The following is a 20,038-nucleotide window of genomic DNA, read 5'->3' as shown; positions in this document are numbered from 1 at the left end:
TTGGTGAACGTACAAGAAACAGTTCAAAATGTTACAACATTTTACTGATGCCAACTCACCTTAAAGTGAACAGTTAAACATTACATCAGTTTAGCATTAAATCATTTAAAACACCTTAAAAAAGGAATTGTTTATTATATTTATCTTATGTTTTTTGAAAACTAAAATCACTATTTCGGGTGATGCAACATTAAATCCTCGTTATTATAAAACTGTACTCACAATAACTGAAACAATATGCATTGTCCAAGATATTTATTATTTATCTGAAGTGACTTTAAAATGTTAAACATAACAAGCATTTTGTCACAGAGCCAGCAATATTCATAGTATACACATAATTTATTTGAACATTTGCAAAATTGCACGATAGAAAAGCAGAACAAACACAGGCATACTGATGTCATGCAGTGACCCTCACTCTAAGCATACAATTGAAACAAAAAGTTGCCTCTGGCCCCTTTTTCACTTTTGTACAATGTGTGGACTGGGCTAGTGCTGACTGTAGGGCTTAATGACTGTGTGTGAATGAGTATGAGTGAGTGACTCTTTGTGTGTGTGTGTGTGTGTGTGTGTGTGTGTGTGTGTGTGTGTGTGTGTGTGTGTGTGTGTGTGTGTGTGTGTGTAACCGGGGAGCAGCAGGAGGCAGGGGGTTAAGCCACTTTTGTGCAATCCTACCTGAACACATGTGGCAGAGAAACAAAGTACAGATCTCAGGAGCAAATCAAGAGATTTAGCGACACGGTAAGACATAAAAAACATACAGACAAGAAGGGTATAAATGACTAAAAATAAAGATTAAAAAAGTAACAAATTAAACTTTTTAAAATGATATACAATGATATATATTGTATGTGTTAAATCCAATCTTAGAAATGGATCTTTGGATCCTTATGGATCTTTTTTTTTGTGACTGCCACTCATAAACAAGCATTGAAACATGAGCGACAGCAGCTAAAAGGAGTGTGACGACAGCTGTCACATGACTTAAAGCCACAATCACTTCAGCTGATCTTAGGAAACTTTTACTGCAACACTGATTCTTTTTATTTGTCTCATTTTTGGACAGTCTTTTTGTGAGGTGATAATATTGTTTATCATTATAAGAGTTCATAAGATTTGATCATACATTTAGGGATTTGGTTGGAGCTAAAATGTTTGTTGATAACTAGGGTTGTATGTGTCAAGCTTTTATCTTTATATACTCTTTCTGTAATCTTTCCAAAAAAAAAAAAAGTCTTTATTTGCTTACTATCGCCATCTAGTGTTCATTTGTTCTGGAGGTCTGTATTGTCTAACATATGAAACATATGAAGAAAAGAAAAAAGTGATCTAATGTTGTTACATGTTTCTTTTTAGACTGTGAACTTCATACATATGCAGAACTGGAGTGTCGTAAAGATATGAACATATTGGACTCTAGTGGGTAAGTGACTGGCAGTTTGCTAACTCAACAACATAAGTGATATTATTGAGCATACATCTGCCGAAAATACGTAATCAAGATGCTGATGTAAAAACCATAGACTGTATAAGGTCAAAACCAAAAGCTATATATGGGGTAAACCAAAGATGGTTAGTTAAGAAATACAAAAGCAAAATAGGCCATAAATGAGAAATCCATGTGATGTGTGACTGTTAGCGCCATGCAGTTTAACTGAAACACAGTCAGTGAGACCTGCTGTATTACAGTAGTTGATACTACTTTCGATCATACAATGGCATCATTCTTTCTAATGACAATCTCTCTTTATTATGTGGAGGTTTTAATATATTGTGTCAGGATCTGATTCTACCGACACAGAATATTATACAAGTACCTGTTTGTTGTGTTTTTTTTTGTACTGGCTCACTGAAGTTGGTGTAACAGATTCAAACAGCATCTGTGTGTCTTTTATGCGCAACAAGGTATTTATTTGATCAGAAATATAGCAAAAACAACAATACTGTGACAATTACAGTAAATAAAATAACTGTTTTCTGTTTTCAGAAAAATACCTTACTGACCACATATTTTTCAGAAGCATGCTTACTTTACTACACCTTCAAAAACAGTTTGACACCCTGAAAACATGTCAATTCTGGCTACCCCACTTAAAAGGCTCAGAGGCCATCCTTGATAAAGTGTGATTGTTTCGAACTTATAAGATGCCTTATATACCTGAAGGAATAATGTATCATGGTACACATGTGATTAAGTGATTGAATTCACATTATTTTCTGTATTGTTAAACAAGGTAAATTAAACACTCAATTTCCATAAAATAGAAAAAATATATACATTTCAGCAATCTGTCAGAATTTGTTTTGACCATTCCATTTGAACAGCAGGTTCTTATTCTAAACAGACTATGCTGTTTCTATCGCACTAGTTAGTAAGACAGAGCAGGTGGCTGCATCACATGAGAATGGCTACATATTTGTGCACGTGCGCCTGAGTTTGTTTCTGTGGTCAGTGTGGCCAATCAGCACATTTCCAGTCAATGCAAACACAATAAACATCAAGGGTCAGTACCAGGCCCCAACTTGCTAGGTCATGGCTCTCTTTTGCTGTTTTATGTTTATTTACACCAGAGCAAAACTACATTACACACAAGCTTTTTCATACCAGTCCATTATAGCTAAAGATTTGAGTTAGAGTTACAATGCTGTCGACCAGAAAGGTGAGTAATTCATTCTGATGTATGTATTTGTTTTTTGGTTCTTTCAGAGTTACATAGTTTATATGTGCTGATGGATGAGTAAACACTGAGTTGCTGCAGTCCTTCAAAACCAGTACTGGTTTAAGTCCATAGGTCATAGGTTTCTGATGACTTCAAGAACATATCTGGTGTTCTGCTTTAATTATTAACTTTTAGTGGTAGTTCATGAAAAATTTATCAAAAAATTTATCGAAAAGTTTATTGACAAATCTATTTTTCTAACAAATATTAGTATGACAATACATTTCAGTTCACTCTCTTTTGCACTGTTATCATATAGTCTCAGTAAGGGAATAAAATGTCTTGCAAAAGCTAAGTATTGGCCCATAGTTAGAGTTCAAAAGGTAATCCCAACCCACATGTGATTCCATTCTCTTGGTTCAGTCTTTCATGATAATCAGTGTTTTGTCTGCCAAAATCAACTGGCTAAAAGCACTAAAGCAGTCCACTGTGCTGTGACCTAAATTTGTCTAAACCTTCAGAAAAGGTAAAACTTGTTTCTTGTTTTTGTTTTCAAAGTAGTGTTGTTACATATAATACTATGTAATTATAATATTCAACCTAAATTTGTAAAACCAACCTTCATATTCTGATTCTGTTTGAATGCAGGTCATTTATTTAATGTTTTTGAGCACTTATCTGCAGTATCATGTGAAAATGTAAAAAAACAAATTTAAAGCAAATTTTTAAATGCAGTTTTTAAGTGTATTTCTTCCGCATGTACTGTAGAAATGCCTTGAGAAATATCAAGAAAATATTTTATATTGATTTATTTGTATCTAATATTCATTGACAGTGACAGTAAATCTAAATGTTAATCTAATGTTGATATGATGTTCATACTTCTCTGTATATATTGGTGCAAGAATGCAAACTCTCTGTCTGTGATAAAACTATATTATATAATGTCAGATGTGTGTATATTGATGATGTCATGATGATGTGTGTGGGATTTTTTTTTTATTTGTTTTTTTTAGTGAGGAAGGAGTCTGTGTAGAAATGACTATGGTCTGTTTGAGTGATTTTGAGGAATATGCCAAGCAGCACCTCTCAAAGGCTACATGGGATTATTATGATGCTGGAGCTGATGACTCTTGCACCAGAGATGACAACTTGCTGGCCTATAAACGGTACTATACTGCTGTTAAAGGGATAGTTCATCCAAAAATGAAAGTTCTGTCATTAATTACTCACCCTCATGTCGTTTCAAACCCATAAGACCTTTGTTCATCTTTGGAACACAAATGAAGGTATTTTTGATGAAATATGAGAGCTTTCTGACCCGGCATAAACTGCAACAAGGCCAGCACATCCAGTTTCTACATCAGAACACCGGCTCCTTCGTCAGCAGCACCTCATGCGTGGTACAATAAGAGAAAAAAATGTTGAATAAAGACGTTATTTTTGTTTTCTTTGTCCGCAAAAATATTCTTGTAGCTTCATAAAATTACGGTTGAACCACTGATGTCACATGGACTATTTTAATGATGTCCTTACTACCTTTCTGGGCCTTGAACATGTCAGTGGCGTTGCTGTCTATAGAGGGTCTGAAAGCTCTCGGATTTCACCAAAAATACCGTAATTTGTGTTCTGAAGATGAACGAAGGTCTTACAGGTTTGGAACGGTGAAAGGTTGTGTAACTACTGAATTCAAATTTTTGGGTGAACCATCTCTTTAAATTTGTATTACTCTAATTTGTATTACCCTATACAATATTATGGTCCATTCTTATGAGTAATCTCTAACTAAACTGATATCAATAATTTAATCTCTTTCAGGATCCGCTTGAGGCCGCGGATTTTACGTGATGTGTCGCTCAATGACACTCGGACCTCTGTGCTGGGAATGGAGATAAGCTTCCCTGTGGGAATTGCTCCCACAGCTTTCCACTGCCTTGCGTGGCATGAGGGAGAACTGGCCACTGCTAGAGGTGAGAGTGTGATGAAGTGACTGGGTTCATTACTTCTTGTGTTATGCAGCACTTTGGCCACTAGATGGAAACTTGTTTGAAGCTACTAGTTTTACTTTTTTGCATCTTATCTCTCCATTCTTTAATTTCCCAGCCACTGAGGCAGTGAACACCTGTTACATTGCCAGCACATACTCCACATGTTCAGTGGAGGAGATTGCTGAAGCAGCGCCCAGCGGCTACCGCTGGTTCCAGCTGTACTTGTACCGGGACCGTAAGCTCTCTGAGCAGATTGTGCGCAGGGTGGAGGCACTTGGCTTCAAAGCTCTGGTGCTTACAGTTGATGTGCCCTACACTGGCAAACGCCGCAATGACATACGCAACCAGTTTAAGCTTCCACCTCACCTGAAGGTCAAGAACTTTGAGGGTATGTTCCAGGTAGGCCAGTTATTTATTTATTTATTTTTGAACATTTAAAATTCTGAAATCTGAACTGAACTCAAAATATTTTCACATTTTAGTAATTTATGAGCTAACTTAATTTGAGAAACGTTGTCTTTATACTATGGATCATTTACTGAATAAGATTTTGTCATTCTTATCGTATAACTGGGTTTTTATATATAAATATCTCACAAGGGGGATCATCACATTTTGGGGGGGTTACATAATACAGTTTGATATAAGCAGTAGAGGAAGGCCATGAAATAACAGAGAGAGGGAGTGGGAAATTTTTGCACAATGAATTTGAGCTTACGCTGCTTGTATAAGCATTATAGCTTACCAAGTTTAAGCATACAGTATCTTGTTACTGTATGTAATGTCTGCTTGTATGAATCCCTTTACAGGAGCAGGCTGGTTCCCAGGAGGAATACGGGATCCCTGCTAACACACTGGACCCGTCGATCAGCTGGAAGGATGTGTGCTGGCTCCAGTCTCTATCACGGCTGCCTATAATCATCAAGGGCATCCTTACTAAAGAGGATGCAGAGCTGGCCGTAGAGCATGGTGTCCAAGGGATAATTGTGTCTAATCATGGGGGCCGGCAACTGGATGGAGGGCCTGCAACGGTAAGGCAATCTATCCATGTCTCGGTAGTTTAGACATGATTCCTACCCTTCAGACAGTTAGACCTTGACCTTATATGTCACACAGATAGATTGTCTACCTGAGATAGTAGATGCAGTGCAGGGCCGGGTCGAGGTCTACATGGACGGAGGGATCCGTACGGGCAATGATGTGCTGAAGGCCATAGCCTTGGGAGCCAAATGTGTGTTTATTGGCAGACCAGCAATATGGGGCCTGGCTTACAAGGTAACTGTGTGGAAAGCAGTGTTTCTAATGTTTGAAAATCTATTTAAGCCTGTGCTGAATTTTCCATTAACAAATTGTCAGATACTCGCGTGATATTTGGTGCAGATAAGGTATTCATACACAGTATGTTTTGATCAGGGAGAGGAAGGAGTCAGAGAGATCTTACAGATTCTACACGACGAGTTTCGCTTATGCATGGCGCTGTCAGGTCAGTCTGCTATGTGAAATGTAATGTGTCATGTGTAGCCGACAAAAAATAGGTCACATTTTGATTCTCTTCATTTCAAATCGCCTTTTTTTCTGCTAGGTTGCCGAAATGTTGCTGAGATCAACAGGAACCTCATTCAGTTCTCCAGACTTTGAACAGCAAAGAGGACTTTAGTAATTTCTGCTTTACCACTGACAGCAAAGATCCAGTTCATCCACTATTAATTCTAAATGTATTCAAGAAAAACTGTTGATTTAAGTCACATTTAGCAAAAATGACATATTTACATATGTTCAGAGTGTATGGATGGTTTTAGTACAGTATTTTTATTCCAGTAAACACTATGCACGGCACTGTATAAATTCCACACTATTTTGTCTAAGAGTGAATTATTTTAGTACCAATGAATCTCCAATCAGAAATTGTCAAATGTATTTATATAGTGCTTTTTAAAATACAAATTGCTGCAAAGCAGCTTTATTGTAGTAAAGAGAAAAACAGCAGCAAAATTGTTCATTCAGGATTCAAATGTTTCGGTTCTCATAATTATGACATCTATTTCAACTATAAAGCAGTTATGCAGAAGATAATAATCCAGTAAATGACCTATTTTGTGCTTTACATGCTCCACTGTATGGCAGAAACTAATTCACAGGACTGAGTAAGTCCGTAATGCCCAAAGTCAACAACGCTATCTTATGTAAATTAAATAATGTGCAGTTATTTATCAATTTATCATCAGTACTGAAACAATTGAACATTAAAATATCCAGTGTGGCAATACTAAATAATACAAAAATTCTCTAAAAGTAATGAAGGATGGTACTGTATATGTTAAGTCAGTATTTATCTGACAATTAGTGCTATACTTTTTCTGTTGACTTCTTACTTTTTTAAAAGGTCAACTCGATTTTTCCCTCTAAAAATAAACACATGGTACAAATGTATGCATTTATCTCGTATTTGAGTGCGCATTGTTTTTTTTTCACTCTGTCTTAAACATAAAGATTGTTTGCTTTACAGGCACTACAGTAAATAAACTGTAAACTGCTAAAGCAGCACAAAAAAATGCAGATCTGCTATCAGACTTCCTCTTTTCACACCAGCTATGGGTTCACCTCATGTGTATCAAACACAACTTCAGAGTGCAAATGCAGCTAAGGGAAGAGCAAAGGCTTAAACTGAAGCCTATTAAAAGTAACATGTCAAAAGGAGGAAGACAGAAGGTTTTGAAACAACATGTAACTTTGTGTGTGTGTTTGAGCGAGAGAGAGAGAGAAGTGACACAGGAAGTCAATGAGGTTGTGGTAAGCAGACTCTACATACCCATTTGTGTCGACTGAGTGTGATCACAGCGTGATGCTTTGTGCTAAAATGAGAAGAAACTTCTGAAACCCCCTGAGAAAGCACCACGTCTCGGTAAGCTCCTTTTATTTTATGTAGTCCATCTTTCTGAATTTTACCCCACTCATTAACTTTACATTTGTGAGTCAGTGCTTTGAAGAGAATGTGTAATGTAGTACTGCTATTTAGTAGGAAGCAGTAGAAAAATATTCTGTAAGTTAAGTATTCAGCTGAAGTTTATCTGCCAATTACTTTTGTGAACATAACTATAGAAAGTCTTTTTATACACACACACACACACACACACACACACATAAATTGAAGAGGCCGTGTCTTTCTAAACGGCATCTTTGTGTTCGTTGCACATAGATGGCAGCGCTAACTTCCCCTTTCAGACCTTGTTGTTTCTGAAACTTTTTTACTTTGATCCAAATATTGTTCATGCAGATCTGTTGAAACACTTCACCATTTGTTCTCTTTTTTTATATATCAGAAATCCCATAGAGAGCAAAGAAGCAGACCCAAAAGACATGGGGTAAGTTCTGACAGTTTTATGAAGTTATTGCATCATAGGCCTTTCTAGGACAGTTTGGACAGTCATGTTGTATAATAAACTGAAATTTGTACTTTTGTAATGATTTTTATTTATTTATTTCTCAGATTTTCTTCATTGCTTTATTGCAAAAATACAAACAAGAGCTGAAATAAATCTCAAAGATTTAGTTTAGTTTATCTAATAGAAACGTGCTTTCGTTTTGAGGCTTAGTTGACAACTAAGATGTGTGATACAGTATACAAAAATCTTTTTTTCTGTTAACATACACATATTTACTAGCACATACAATAATCCATTTAATTAGTGAACTGATAGTATTTGACAGAAATTGTCAGCTAAATGCTTACTTATTATTACAGAATATTATTGTAAATTAGAGGAAAGGTGGAATATAGGTCTTTCATGTGATCTTCACTGTCAAAGTTTTAATAATGTCTTTCTTTCAGCAACAGTGGAGAGGAAGGAAAACTGCATCGCAGACTTTCTCGAATAGGGAGCAGATCGCAGAGAGAGCCGCCACGACCCCCTCCTCAAACAGACAGACCTCCAACGGTGGTTCCTCCAAGACCTGCTGAGACTGCTCCAAAACCTCCAGAACCTGCACCAAAACCAGTTGCAATCCTCCCAAAACCTCCAGTGGCCCAAAAGCCCACTGGCCCTCCAAAGCCACAAATACAAGTATTCAACAGCACAGAGCATGGTGCTGCCATACTCAATGTAAGACAAACACATCAGAAAAGGTGGAAACAAACAGAGAAAGGCTGTGTACAATGCTAGAATGGTGATTTCACTGCAAATACTGTATATTAATGGCAAATGTTTCCATGTCCCAGGGGTTGGATTGTTTTCGTGGTGATGAGACTCTTTGCGATGTGACTCTGGTACCTGGTGACAGCAGTGAAACTTTCCCAGTCCACAGGGTCATCATGGCTTCAGCCAGTGACTACTTCAAGGCCATGTTCACGGGTTAGTCTTACTAAATCCAGAAGGAGGAGCTTTATTGTCCAAAAGTATAGGCCAAAATTTTAATATTTGTAATATTTTGTTCAAACATGTCTCTCCCTTTTGGTTTGCCAGGTGGCATGAGAGAGCAGGAGCTGAAGGAGATTAAGCTCCATGGGGTGAGCACAGTCGGCCTGAAGAACATCATCGAGTTCATCTACACATCTCGTGTGAGCCTGAGTCTAGGCACCCTTCAGGACACGCTAGAGGCGGCGAGCTTCCTCCAGGTGCTTCCCGTTCTCAGCTTCTGCAACCAGCTACTCAGCAGTGAGGTATAAACCCTTAAGATGTGGTGTTTGTTCTTCCTTTGCATGAATTTTTCATCTGTGCGTGACATGATAAGCCATGTTTTCTACATGCCAGATCACTATAGAAAACTGTGTGGAAGTTGAGCGCATTGCCAGGGATCTTCTTCTGGAAGATGTCCAAGAACACGTCCACACGTTTGTGTGCGAGAACTTCTCTGAGCTGGTGCAGAGCGGCCGCCTCCTGCAGTTGTCCCAGGCGAGCATAACGTATGCCCTCTCCAGTGACTCTCTGAAAGGTTTCTCTGAAATGGAGCTGTACCGCATCGCCCGTACCTGGCTGTCCCATAAACCCAGCGAGCGGCGTCCTGCAGCTTACTCTCTGATGCGCCACATCCGCTTTCCTCTGATGTCCCCTGCTGAGCTCCTCCAGATCTCTCAGGAGGAGCAGACTGAAGAAGGAGCAGTGAGCAGAGGAAAAGAAGAAGGAGAGCCGTTCATGCGATCAGACACGGCCTGTGTCAACCTCCTCCTGGAGGCCAGCAACTATCAGATGCTTCCCTTCCTCCAGCCGGCGCTTCAGACGGAACGGACCCGGATTCGGTCCGATTGCACTCACCTGGTGGCTCTGGGTGGTGTAATGAGGCAGCAGCTGGTGGTCAGCAAAGAGCTCAAGCTGTACGATGAGGAAGACGGAGGCACCTGGAGGGCGCTCCAACCTATGGAGGTGCCACGTTACCAGCACGGAGTGGCTCTTCTAGGGGACTTTCTTTACATTGTGGGAGGTCAGAGCACTTACGACACCAAGGGTAAGACAGCAGTGGACAGCGCATACAGGTATGATCCTCGCTTTGACCGCTGGTTGCAGGTGGCCTCTCTGAATGAGAAGAGGACGTTCTTCCATCTGAGTGCTCTTAAAGGGAAGCTGTATGCTGTTGGAGGGAGAAATGCCACTGGGGAGATTGGTAAGAACATGTTTTACCAATTACTCTGTACAATATATTCCAGTTGTGTTTCAACTGTAACAGAAAACTGTCTGTTGTTTAGATTCGGTGGAGTGCTACAACTTGAACAAGAACGAGTGGACTTTTGTTGCACCGATGTGTGAACCTCACTATGGACATGCTGGCACAGTACATGGAGGTCTGATGTATGTGTCAGGTGAGTATCCACCCTGATGTGAGATCAATGTGAAAAGGACATGCATATTATATGTAGGTGTGCATTAATGCAGTAACATCTGTGTTACATAATGAAAGGAGAATTTGTATACTAATTAAATGTGGCTCACCAAGCATGTGGCCTTAATCCACCACAGTTCTCTGCGTGGGTCTAATGAATGCACTGCACAAGAATTATTTTATTACACTCAAAAAGGAAGAAGAAAAAACACTTTTTGGTCGACTCTTAGCAACTTTGCAACCTTCACCTAATGGCGAAGTTCCAAGAAGTAGACTCAAAACTAACATGAAACAAATAATCGGGGAAAAGAGCTGATTTAAGCTGAACTGGATCACTCATCTGAGCTTAGACCGCAGTCTAAAAGGGGCACGGCAGGCTTGTTGGCTGTTTATTACTGCTTATAAAGCACATATTCTGCATGATCTATTTCTACATCCCTAATCCTACCTACAGTAATAACTACCTACCCTAAGCAGCAAATTAAAGGGTTAGTTCACCCAGATAGCAAAATTATGTAATTAATAACTTACCCTCATGTTGTTCCAAACCCGTGAGACCTCCATTTATCTTTGGAACACAGTTTAAGATATTTTAGATTTAGTCCGAGAGCTCTCAGTCCCTCCATTGAAGCTGTGTGTACAGTATACTGTCCATGTCCAGAAAGGTAAGAAAAACATCATCAAAGTAGTCCATGTGACATCAGAGGGTCAGTTAGAATTTTTTTTTAAATTACACTTTAAGTTTTAATCGTACAGATAAGAGCAATACATCAATCGAATCTGTAAAGGGTCTACTTTTATTGGATACAGACATAATAACAACAAAACTTTGTGCACTTATAAAATAAAGATAACAAACAAGGTGTGCTGTCTGCAGCCTTTGTCTGCGCTGATCTTCATTTACAAACACGTCATTAAAATGAACTGTAACTCCGTGAATACTCAACGAAGAGACACGAGAGAGATATCTATAGAAAGCTTGACATGTCTACTTTTAAACTAAACAAGTGCCGCCTAAAACAGATATTCTGTGATAAAGTAATCCTTATGAAAACAACGCGATGTCCGTTTTTCATGTCTCCCTTCATTATATCTAATGTGACCACGCCCCCGCGCTGAACGCGCTATTCAGATTCATGAATACGCCCATGACAGAAGAAAAAGCAGCCAGACTGTTCTTCAAGTTTTTATTTTACTGTTTGCTACGCGATGAGAAGAATAAGACATAAATCACCCCAAAAAGATGTGATGTGGTTGAGGATTTGAGAAATGGATTTCCTCAAAAAAAAAAAAATTAAGCACTTTATTCAGCAGAGATCATAAACATGAGTAAGTCTCTTTTCATTTATGTATATACTTGTACCATTTTTTACATAACGTGTAAACATTTTACTAGTTAGACTTTTTCCAAACTATAATACCTGACTAAATGTATAATCAAGTGAAATATTATGAAGTTTCAATAACAATATACAACACTATACCATTCAAAAGCTTGATGTAAATAATATAAAATTAACAAATAAATGTAACTGTAACAAATGTAACAAAAAATGGTGTTCTTTTAATTTATCCCCCCTAAAAAAACTGAAAAATATTCTCAGCTCTTTTCAACATTAATAATAATAGTAATAATGGTAATAATAATAATAATAATAACAATAAATGTTTTTTTTTTGGTAGAAAATAAGATTGTTAAAAGGATTTCTGAAGGATTGTGTGACTTGAGTAATGGTGCAAAAAATTAGTTTGAAAGTCAGCTTTGATTGTTCCTAATAAAGTGTTTAACTGCTCCCCCAAGTGGATATTAAATTATGTTGTGGGATAATTAAATATATTCTAAATAAACTACAAACACAAAATTATATAGATTTATTTTGTCTTCACATTCTTTCTTGTAACTCCTCACTCACAGTGGCACAGATGACTGAGAGGCTCATTATGCAGGCCTTTGTCTTCTCAGGTGTAAATCACAATGATATTCATGATAGTTGACGCCTACTCGCATATGAAGTCTTAGAAAATTTAAATCAATATATTGTTTTTTGTAAGTGAGTAAACAAGATGATTTTCACATAATTTAGAAAGAAAAATTCTAGGCTACAAGCTCCAGTTCTCAAAAATCCCGGGAACCATTGTTCTTTATGTGTTTTTTTGCCTTATTCAAGTGATTTAATATTTTTAGTTTTTCATTAACCATGCATAACATTTTTTTTTCTCAAAAACACAATCATGTACATACATGCTGCTCACATATTATTATAGCCCAGTTTGTGCTGATTACAGTGAGATTAGACTTTAACCATTTAGATATTTATAAGAAACTGAAAAAAGCACAAATGTCAGGGCATGACAAAACTTCTCCAGGCCCCAAAAATACCCTTAGACTCCAGAGGGTTAAAGATCCTATACTTCAGCTATACTCCTGCTGACATGTTTGTTTCTGCAAGAATAAAGAATAAGCTCGCTTTTAATACCATCAGGTGGAATCACAAGAGATGCTTTCCAGAAAGAGCTTCTGTGTTACAACCCCGATGGAGACATGTGGAGCAGACGAGCAGATATGATGGAACTCCGTGGTCTTCACTGCATGTGCACTGTTGGCGACCGCCTCTACGTCATGGGTGGAAACCACTTCCGGGGGACAAATGACTATGATGATGTGCTAAGCTGTGAATTCTACAGCCCTGAAACTGACCAGTGGACAGTGGTCGCTCCGATGCCCAGGGGTCAGAGCGATGTGGGCGTGGCGGTCTTTAAGGGCCGCATCTATGTGGTGGGTGGTTACTCCTGGAACAGCAGATGTATGGTGGATATCGTGCAGTGTTACGACCCTGAGAAGGATGAGTGGGAGAAGGTCTTCAGTGTCCAGGAGCCTCTCGGAGGCATACGGGCCTGCACTATGACAGTCCATTGCCCAAAAAGGTCAACAGATGAGGGTGAAATACAAGAGTGTCCTCTTTTAACATCCAAAAGCTGAACAGATGGTTTAATAAAGCTATTAGCCTTTAAATGTGACATACAGAAATCAGCTTCACATTCCAGTGATGTGTATTACAAAAAAGGTTGAATGATTTGATCAATGTACATGCCACTTTATTAATATCTGAGCTGGGGTAAGGGAAAATAAATTGCTTGTAAAAAAATAAATAAATAAATAAACCGCTAGTTCACCATTATTTGTTTAAATGTGCACAACTTTGTTTAAATGCTGTTCTCTTTCAGTGCCTGATGGCCACAGAGCTTAATTTTTTTTTATCTATAAATTATTCTCTTTTATGGGTAACTTGCTTAAGTTACTTTTATATGCTTTGCAATATATATATATATGAATTTGTTTGTGTTTGGTATCTTTCATGTACATTTCTTAACATAAAATGTCTACTGATTGCATTCAAGCAAAAATAAATAACTAATAATAATAATATTGCATGTCTTTATTTCTTTTTCTACTTTTTAAACAAGGGCTAGATAATATATTGTAAACATACATAGGAATATTTTGAATTTTGTATTTAACAATATTACTGTTTGCGCTGTAATTTCTTCGTGGGTGTTTTTATTCCTTTATTATTCAGGTAGGACAGTTGAGAAAGGACAGGAAAGCATTCGGTAGAGAGAGGGGGCGGGATCAAAACCTCGAAACGGGAAGCTAAACTTGCTGACAAGATTTATTTTTTGCATTTTAGCCTTTTATTATGATAGGACAGACCAGAACTGACAGGAAGTGAAGAGGGAGAGAGAAAAAGGGCAGGACCAGGAAAGGCCCTCAAGTTGGGATTCGAACTCGGGACGCCAGTATGTTGGCATGCTACCCACAAGGCTATTGGCACCCGAAGTTGCAATGTAATTCTGATCGCATAAATGCAACTTTGCTGAGCATAAGGTACTTCTTTCAAAAACATTTGAAAAATCTTACTGACCCAAAACTTTTAAACAGTAGCCTAATGAATAATCACCACTGACAAAATTAAAATTAATTGAGATGTAATCCATATATCGTACATGGTTGTGTGAACAGAACAGAATGTGCCGTACAACCTTGAGTGGTCCATGTTTTGGCAAAGTCATAATCAGAAGACAAAGAACAACAACCCAGGGTCTGTAGACACCCAGAGTAAACGTAAAACACTATTACACTAAAGACTGACTGAGACTGTCCCCAGACTTTAACTGTGCTCATATCCACATAAAAGCAATCTAAGCTACTAAGAGAAGTGGAAAAGTCAACATGATCAAATATCTGAGAAAAAAAAAGCTTTTATGTTAATTTTTGATGTTTAAGTCAGTTTTTGTAAAACAAATGTTGCTATTTTATTCTAGTAATGTTTAAGTAAAACAGCAGTTTTTTTTAAAATAATAATAAAAATAAATAAATAATAATTGAATAATAATAATAAATTGATAATAAAATTGAAATAATAATAAAAAAAATTTGCACAAGATACAAATATAATAAAAATTATATTAAAACAAAAAATTTTACTTGAGAAATAGTTACTTTACCCCTACAATCTCCTTATGTATCTTTCACATTGTCTATTTGATCATATGTAACATCGTTGCATTGATAAAACCTATTCAGTTGATTTCATGTCAATAGTGGCTTCTTTTTGTAAAACAGCAATCCAAAAAAAAAATACATCAAATTAAGCAGACTGCTGGCCAACACCTTGACACTGTTCTCAACTCCCATCCCCCGTCCATGGCATTGAAGCTGTCCTTGGCAATAAGGCTTAAAAATGCATCACCCTCCAAGTCTGCTCCACCATCTCTAAAGGCTCATCACATCAACGTGGTTTCCAGACTCTGCCCTCTGGATCGGTTTCATCAAAATAGCATTAATACAAAGTGTTGCCCAGGAGTGAAGTGGTGCTGGTGGCACTTGCCATGACTATGTCGGGAGATGTGTGTGTTGTGACGGGAGCCTGCGGGTTTCTGGGAGAAAAACTGGTCAGGCTGTTGCTGGAAGAGGAGAAGCTTTCTGAGATCCGACTGCTGGATAGAAAAATAAAGTCTGAGCTAATACAGTCTCTTGATGGTAAGTGATACTCAGCATTGGGGAAAGATACTTTTAAAAGTAATGCATTAAAATATTGCGTTACTTCTTTAAAAAGTAACTAATTACTATTTTCTGTAAAGTTTTTTTTTAACTTTTTTCAATTATTTGTAAGCAACAAATTGAGGCCGTTGTCAATAAGTTTCTCTGTTTGTGTCCTCAGATTGCAAGGGAGAGACTAAAGTGAGTGTTTTGGAGGGTGATATCAGGGATCGTGAGCTACTGAGAAGAGCATGTAAAGGAGCAGCACTGGTTTTCCACACTGCATCTCTCATCGATGTCACTGGAGCAGTTGAATACAGTGAATTATATGGAGTTAATGTCAAAGGTGAGAGCTCTGTGCTGGTCATTAGCACATGGTAACAAGACTCAATCAAAAGACTCAATCACTTGAAATTTATGGAATCCTGTAATGCAATTAATTTCATTTTTATTATTTTAGTTATTTTTTATGGACACTGTAAATAAAATGAAAAAAAAAGCTTAGAGTCAAATAGGTTGGGAATAACAAATGATTGATGTTTACTTTTATGCCAAAAATCATTAGGATATTAAGTAAAGATCGTGTTCCGTGGAGATATTTTGTAAATTTCCTACTGTAAATATATTAAAACTTTTTATTAGTAATATACATTGTGAAAAATTTCATTTGGACAACTTTAAAGGCGATTTTCTCATTATTTAGATTTTATTGCACCCTCAGATTCCAGATTTTCAAACAGTTGTATCTCGGCCAAATATTCTGGTCCTGATATAATTGTCCTGTCCTAACAAACCATACATCAAAGGAAAGCTTATTTATTCAGCTTTCATATGATGTACACTTCAACAAACCCTTATGACTGGTTTCGTTGTCCAGGGTCACATATAGTAATCAGAGACAATTCAATTATTTTTCTATTACAGGAACACAGCTGCTGCTCGAGACCTGCATCCAAGAAAACGTGGCCTCCTTCATTTACACTAGCAGCATTGAGGTGGCTGGTCCCAATCCCCATGGTGATCCAGTAATTAATGGTAATGAGGACACCCCTTACTCCTCCTGTCTTAAGTTTAGCTACAGCAAAACCAAGTATGAGGCTGAACAGATTTGCCTTCAGGCCAGTGGAGAGCTGCTCCGTAATGGAGGTCATCTGGCTACCTGTGCACTGAGGCCCATGTTCATCTATGGACCAGGCTGTCGATTTACTTTAGACCACTTGAGGAATGGAATCCGCAATGGAAATGTGCTGATAAGAACATCACGACGAAATGCAAAAGTGAATCCTGTATATGTGGGAAACGCAGCCCTGGCACATTTACAAGCAGGTCGGGCCCTCAAAGATTCCCAGAAAAGGGCCGTGATGGGTGGAAACTTCTATTACATCTCAGACGACACGCCGCCTGTAAGCTACTCAGACTTTAACTATGCTGTTCTTTCACCTTTAGGCTTTAGGATAAAAGAGAGGCCCATTCTGCCCTTCTCACTTCTGTATCTTCTGTCGTACCTCATGGAATTACTGCACGTTGTGCTCCGACCCTTCCTGAAGTTCACTCCTCCCTTAAACAGGCAGCTGCTGACCATGTTAAACACACCCTTTAGTTTCTCATATCAAAAGGCCCACAGGGATTTTGGATATAGCCCTCGCTATAACTGGGAAGAGGCATGTAAGTGCACTAGCGACTGGTTAGCATCTGTCTTACCCACAGAGAGGCAACAAATGAACTTGAAATAAATTAACAGTCATGTTCTGTCTGATTTTCTTCTAATTAGATCCACGGTAGTAGAAAACATTCACTGTCTAATGTTTAGTGAATAATGCTTGTTTTATGGTTAAAGAATTAAACATCTATAACAAATAGAAATAAATATCCATTTAAAGATGTAGTAAGTAGTAGTAATAGAAAAGTACTAAAACCTTTTACTTATTTCAAAAAGTAAAAGATTTTATGACTTTAATAAGACAAACCAAGCATCAATGCTGTTGAGACAGTACTTAATGAATTTCAAATGCCTTGCAATTAAACAATATGTTGTGGTAATTCATAAGCCTACCTGTCTGAGTCTGTATATTACTCCACTTGTCTGTTGGTGTCGTTTAGTGGTCAGGAGATTTCAGTGACCCATATTGCATGTTGCAAGTTTTTATTCATTTACCAACATACGGAGAACAAGCAATTTTGAGGAAACATGCTTAGTATCATGAATATTTGATAAATGCTGTGAAATTGATCATTGAATGTTACTATAACTTTTATATATGATATCCAAATAAAATTGAAAACAGATTTGTCAGCTTGCCTGGCAGGATGAAATATATTGCTGACCATTTAAAATTAAAAAACAATTTTGTCTCTTTTAAGAAAATATATACTTTAAAATTTCATGAATGACATTAATAACATTCTGTAAGAGCAAGAAGCATTTCTGTGTAATGTACTATTTTTGCATCACAATATTACTGTTATTGTATATATTATATGATTTAAAATCCTTTTGCAGGCTAAAATAACATAAAAGCAAGTGCAACAACCTGCTCACCATCTGACCTATGACATCCTATGACACGTAATTCATGTAATACAATTTATTATGGGTCCACATACACCAAATATCTTAAAAGAGGAGAAGGATGAAGAAGCCCATCAGTTCCAGTTATTAAAGAATTAGCCACTAATCAATACTTCATCATCATAACATACTGTTGTGATTGTACCATTGGTAATAGCCTCTTTTTCTCCTCTCTCCTTGCCTCCTTTCTCCTTCCATCCCTAACAGGCGTCTCATAAAGACGAAGAGGATGGTTCTCCGCAATGAGGTGTATTTGAGTAGTAGGCTACCAAAGTCCTTTTAAGGTATTCTATAGTCTTTGGTAGTACACAGTGTTCGTGAATCGTGTACTAGCCTACATAGTGATGTGATGTGACACTTGAACCGAGGCATCGGAGCTTGTGTCGAGAATAAATGGGCGTGCCAGATGAAGCCTCGATTCAAAGCTTGTGTAGTTACCCTGTTTTTATACAGTCTATGGCTGCTGCCTAGAAATCACGTGACCAATGTCAAACGAAGCTTCACTTTCTGTCTAGTCACGTGCGTGATTCACTATGCGTGTCAAAATGTTCGATCCCACAGATCTTACTTTAAGAATAAGTTTTATTCTGACTTATTCATTTTCATTTTAGATACCCAGTGAGAAAAGTAATATGAAGAATACAAATTATTTTAGTAAAATTAAATATTTTTCTACGTTATTCTTCTATTACATTATATTGATATTCGTACTGGTATTAATTGCACAGTTTAATGGGTAAATTAATTTATCAGCAACAGAAATTCAACAAAAACAAACACACACACTGTTCGGCTTTTATTTGTGCATATAACTTGAATCGATCTATGGAACCCCACCCCAAAATACATTTTTTGTCATTAATCACTTACCCCATGTCGTTCCAAACCTGTAAAAGCTTTGTTCGTCTTCAGATCAAAATTTAAGATATTTTGGATGAAAACTGGGAGGCTTGTGACTGTCCCATTGACTGCCAAGTAAATTACACTGTCAAGGTCCAGAAAAGTATGAAAGACATCATCAGAATAGTCCATCTGCCATCAGTGGTGTAACGTTGTGAAGCGACAAGAATACTGTTTGAATGTGAAGAAAACAAAAATAACAACTTTGTTCAACAATTCTTCTCCTCCGCAGTCGATGCGGAAGTGTGTGTATGCTTCGTGATACTCCCTAAAATGGAGGCAAGCCACAGCAGACTGGATGAGGAGGAGAAGAATTGTTGAACAAAGTTGTTATTTTTGTTTTATTTTGCGCACAAAAAAGTATTTTTGTAGCTTCGTAAAATTATGGTTGAACTACTGATGTTACATGGACTATTTAATGATTTCCTTACTATGTTTCTGGACCTTGATCGTGGTAGTACCCTTGCTGTATGGGAGGGTCAAAGAGCTCTCAGAATGCATCAATAATATAATAATTTGTGTTCTGAAGATGAACAAAGTTTTTATGGGTTTGGAACGACTTGAGGTTGAGTAATTTGTGATAGAATTTGCTTTTTGGGGTGAATTATCCCTTTAATCCTACAGAGCGTCTTTCACAGGCTTTTGGCTGCTTTATTTTTACTAACCACCAGATGAAGCTGTTTTTGACACTCTTGTAGCTTTTAATCTTTTTCCAAAATAGTGCTTCACAAGGCTTCATTTGCCTATAACTAGTACTAACTACACACTCCATACCAGTGGCTTGTCTGGTCGTGAGCTGTCCTATGTTAAGACCTTCACGCCATCTTAAGGCCATCTTTTCCGTCCTGGCACATAGATCTATTCACATAAACACATCAATATCAATTTATGATGCTCAGTTTTTTATGGTACCATTTACAAAGTAAAGCAACAGCACTTTTGCAGAAGATAGCCCTATGGGGGAGTCTGAACCTGAACAAACAAACAGTTGATGATAATGTCTTTCAAGTGGGGCCAATTGATTGTGTTAGTTTCACTTCAATCCAACTAAAACTCTTCTGAGAGT

General features: G+C 37.5%; 3 protein-coding genes across 5 annotated transcripts; all 3 read left to right on the top strand.

Moving 5' to 3' along the window:
- The first annotated feature begins 663 nt into the window (after positions 1 to 663).
- Positions 664 to 6,948, top strand: LOC132095280 (2-Hydroxyacid oxidase 2-like). Of its 2 annotated transcripts, XM_059500114.1 has the most exons (9): positions 664 to 744; positions 1,360 to 1,426; positions 3,680 to 3,832; positions 4,482 to 4,633; positions 4,767 to 5,050; positions 5,461 to 5,682; positions 5,768 to 5,926; positions 6,065 to 6,134; positions 6,234 to 6,948. In XM_059500114.1, exons 2-9 carry the CDS (start codon positions 1,404 to 1,406, stop codon positions 6,287 to 6,289), a joined length of 1,119 nt encoding a protein of 372 aa, XP_059356097.1. In that variant the 5' UTR covers positions 664 to 744; positions 1,360 to 1,403; the 3' UTR covers positions 6,290 to 6,948. The 2 variants fall into 2 exon arrangements, with proteins under 2 accessions (XP_059356097.1, XP_059356098.1); XM_059500115.1 differs by lacking the exons at positions 664 to 744; positions 1,360 to 1,426 and adding an exon at positions 3,049 to 3,189.
- Positions 6,949 to 7,071: 123 nt separating this feature from the next.
- Positions 7,072 to 13,612, top strand: LOC132095279 (kelch-like protein 9). 2 transcript variants are annotated; one of them, XM_059500113.1, is made up of 8 exons: positions 7,072 to 7,553; positions 7,972 to 8,013; positions 8,487 to 8,751; positions 8,868 to 9,000; positions 9,112 to 9,308; positions 9,400 to 10,246; positions 10,329 to 10,442; positions 12,946 to 13,612. In XM_059500113.1, the coding sequence occupies exons 2-8, from the start codon at positions 8,009 to 8,011 to the stop codon at positions 13,440 to 13,442; spliced, it is 2,058 nt and encodes a 685-aa protein (XP_059356096.1). In that variant the 5' UTR covers positions 7,072 to 7,553; positions 7,972 to 8,008; the 3' UTR covers positions 13,443 to 13,612. The 2 variants fall into 2 exon arrangements, with proteins under 2 accessions (XP_059356096.1, XP_059356095.1); XM_059500112.1 differs by having other exon boundaries at positions 8,481 to 8,751.
- A 1,593-nt stretch (positions 13,613 to 15,205) lies between these two features.
- On the top strand, positions 15,206 to 17,550 carry LOC132095278 (3 beta-hydroxysteroid dehydrogenase/Delta 5-->4-isomerase-like). Its single transcript, XM_059500111.1, has 3 exons — positions 15,206 to 15,503; positions 15,685 to 15,849; positions 16,428 to 17,550. The coding sequence occupies exons 1-3, from the start codon at positions 15,353 to 15,355 to the stop codon at positions 17,234 to 17,236; spliced, it is 1,125 nt and encodes a 374-aa protein (XP_059356094.1). The 5' UTR covers positions 15,206 to 15,352; the 3' UTR covers positions 17,237 to 17,550.
- Positions 17,551 to 20,038: the final 2,488 nt, after the last annotated feature.

Source organism: Carassius carassius, chromosome 19 (genome assembly GCF_963082965.1).
Source record: "Carassius carassius chromosome 19, fCarCar2.1, whole genome shotgun sequence".
NCBI classification, from domain to species: Eukaryota; Metazoa; Chordata; class Actinopteri; order Cypriniformes; family Cyprinidae; genus Carassius; species Carassius carassius.
Note: the sequence above shows the minus strand (reverse complement) of the source record. Positions and strands in the feature narration are given on the sequence as shown.